The sequence below is a fragment of the Colobus angolensis genome, unplaced genomic scaffold (genome assembly GCF_000951035.1).
Source record: "Colobus angolensis palliatus isolate OR3802 unplaced genomic scaffold, Cang.pa_1.0 Scaffold55, whole genome shotgun sequence".
Classification (NCBI taxonomy): Eukaryota; Metazoa; Chordata; class Mammalia; order Primates; family Cercopithecidae; genus Colobus; species Colobus angolensis.
This window is the reverse complement of record NW_012119043.1, coordinates 1,014,617-1,016,107: the sequence shown is the minus strand read 5'-3', so window position 1 is coordinate 1,016,107 and position 1,491 is coordinate 1,014,617. Positions and strand designations below refer to the sequence as shown.

The window sequence follows — 1,491 nt, the reverse complement described above, 5'->3', positions numbered from 1 at the left end:
GGGAGGCGGAGCTTGCAGTGAGCTGAGATCCGGCCACTGCACTCCAGTCCGGGCGACAGAGCGAGACTCCGCCTCAAAAAAAAAAAAAGATGTTTTCTGACTTCAGAGATGTGAAAATATGAGCACTGTGTGTCTTAGAATGGATGAAAACCAGCATTTCCCATGCATGGTTCCTGACTTCTAGACCAGCATGGGACAAGGAGGGATTCGGAAGCCCTCTGAGGACAGTGCCGAGTTAGCATAACCAAGTATGAAAAGCAAGCTTCAGGAGCTAGGCGTAGCAAGGACAGCTTAGATCATTAGTACTTGAGCTTTTCAGAGCGGGTTCGTGGAGGATGTTGAACCTGAAGCTAGGATTTGGATGAATGGATGGGAGATGTTGGGTTTCTGTGAGCAGTAAGGAGTCAGAACTGCTTTTTGAATACGATTGAGGTGGAGATTTCAGAGGTAGCAGGGAATAGCCAACAGGAGGGACTATAGGCAGACATCTGTCTTTAGGACAAAGACCAGCCCTGGGGACAGACACCAGAAGAGTAAATGGAGCTGATGTGTTACTCTCATCTCACCTGTTAATTCTTGAAAGGGAGAGAGACTGTTCTACACTGAGGGTTCGGTGATTCGTGCACTGCCCTGGGTTGATCTTCAGCAGGGAGTTTTTGCCTGGCAGAACTTGTCTCTTCCAATCATCTGACTGTGGCCCACATCTTGCAGGGAGCCGATATATGGATTTACTCCTTTGATGGAAGCAGCTGCGGCTGGCCATGAGATAATCGTGCAGTATTTTCTGAATCACGTAAGTGACCCTGTTTATTAGCATGTAATGTAATGTAGTCACAGCAAATGAGGAACCATATTACTGAAGTATAAGCTATTACAGAATTTTCCTTTGCACAGAAATAGCTGCTTTTCATTCATTTATTCAACACATTTTCTTTATCTGTTGACGCCTGGTGTTGAGTGGTGCTTTGGCGTTAAGGATACAATGGTGAGTAGAAATAGACACCTATTCCTGTAATAATTTTGAAAATACTATTTGAAAAATATGGAAAAAATATTTTAAAAGTAAATAGCACTCATAATCCTGTCACTTAGAAAAATTGTATAGAATAAGAAGGCAGAGGCCAGGTGTGTTGGCTCACGCCTGTAATCCCAGCACTTTGGGAGGCTGAGGCAGGTGGATCACGAGGTCAGGAGATCAAGATCATCCTGGCTACCACGGTGAAACCCCCTCTCTACTAAAAATACAAAAAATCAGCTGGGTGTGGTGGCGGGCGCCTGTTTTCCCAGCTACTCGAGAGGCTGAGGCAGGAGAATGGTGTGAATCCAGGAGGCAGAGGTTGCCGTGAGCTGGTATCGCACCACTGTACTCCAGCCTGGGCGACAGAGACTCTGTTTCAAAAAAAAAAAAGGCAGAGGCCGGGCGCGGTGGCTCAAGCCTGTAATCCCAGCACTTTGGGAGGCCGAGACGGGTGGATCACGAGGTCAGGAGAT

The 1,491-nt window shown here is 46.7% G+C and overlaps 1 protein-coding gene across 1 annotated transcript in view; it reads left to right on the top strand.

Annotated features, from left to right (window-relative positions):
* The window catches only part of ANKS3 (ankyrin repeat and sterile alpha motif domain containing 3), a 53,819-nt gene that overhangs the window by 12,528 nt on the left and 39,800 nt on the right, over window positions 1-1,491 (top strand). The window contains exon 6 of the mRNA XM_011961422.1: window positions 712-797. Within this exon, the coding sequence (XP_011816812.1) occupies window positions 712-797 (86 nt within the window). The remainder of the gene's footprint in view (window positions 1-711; window positions 798-1,491) is intronic.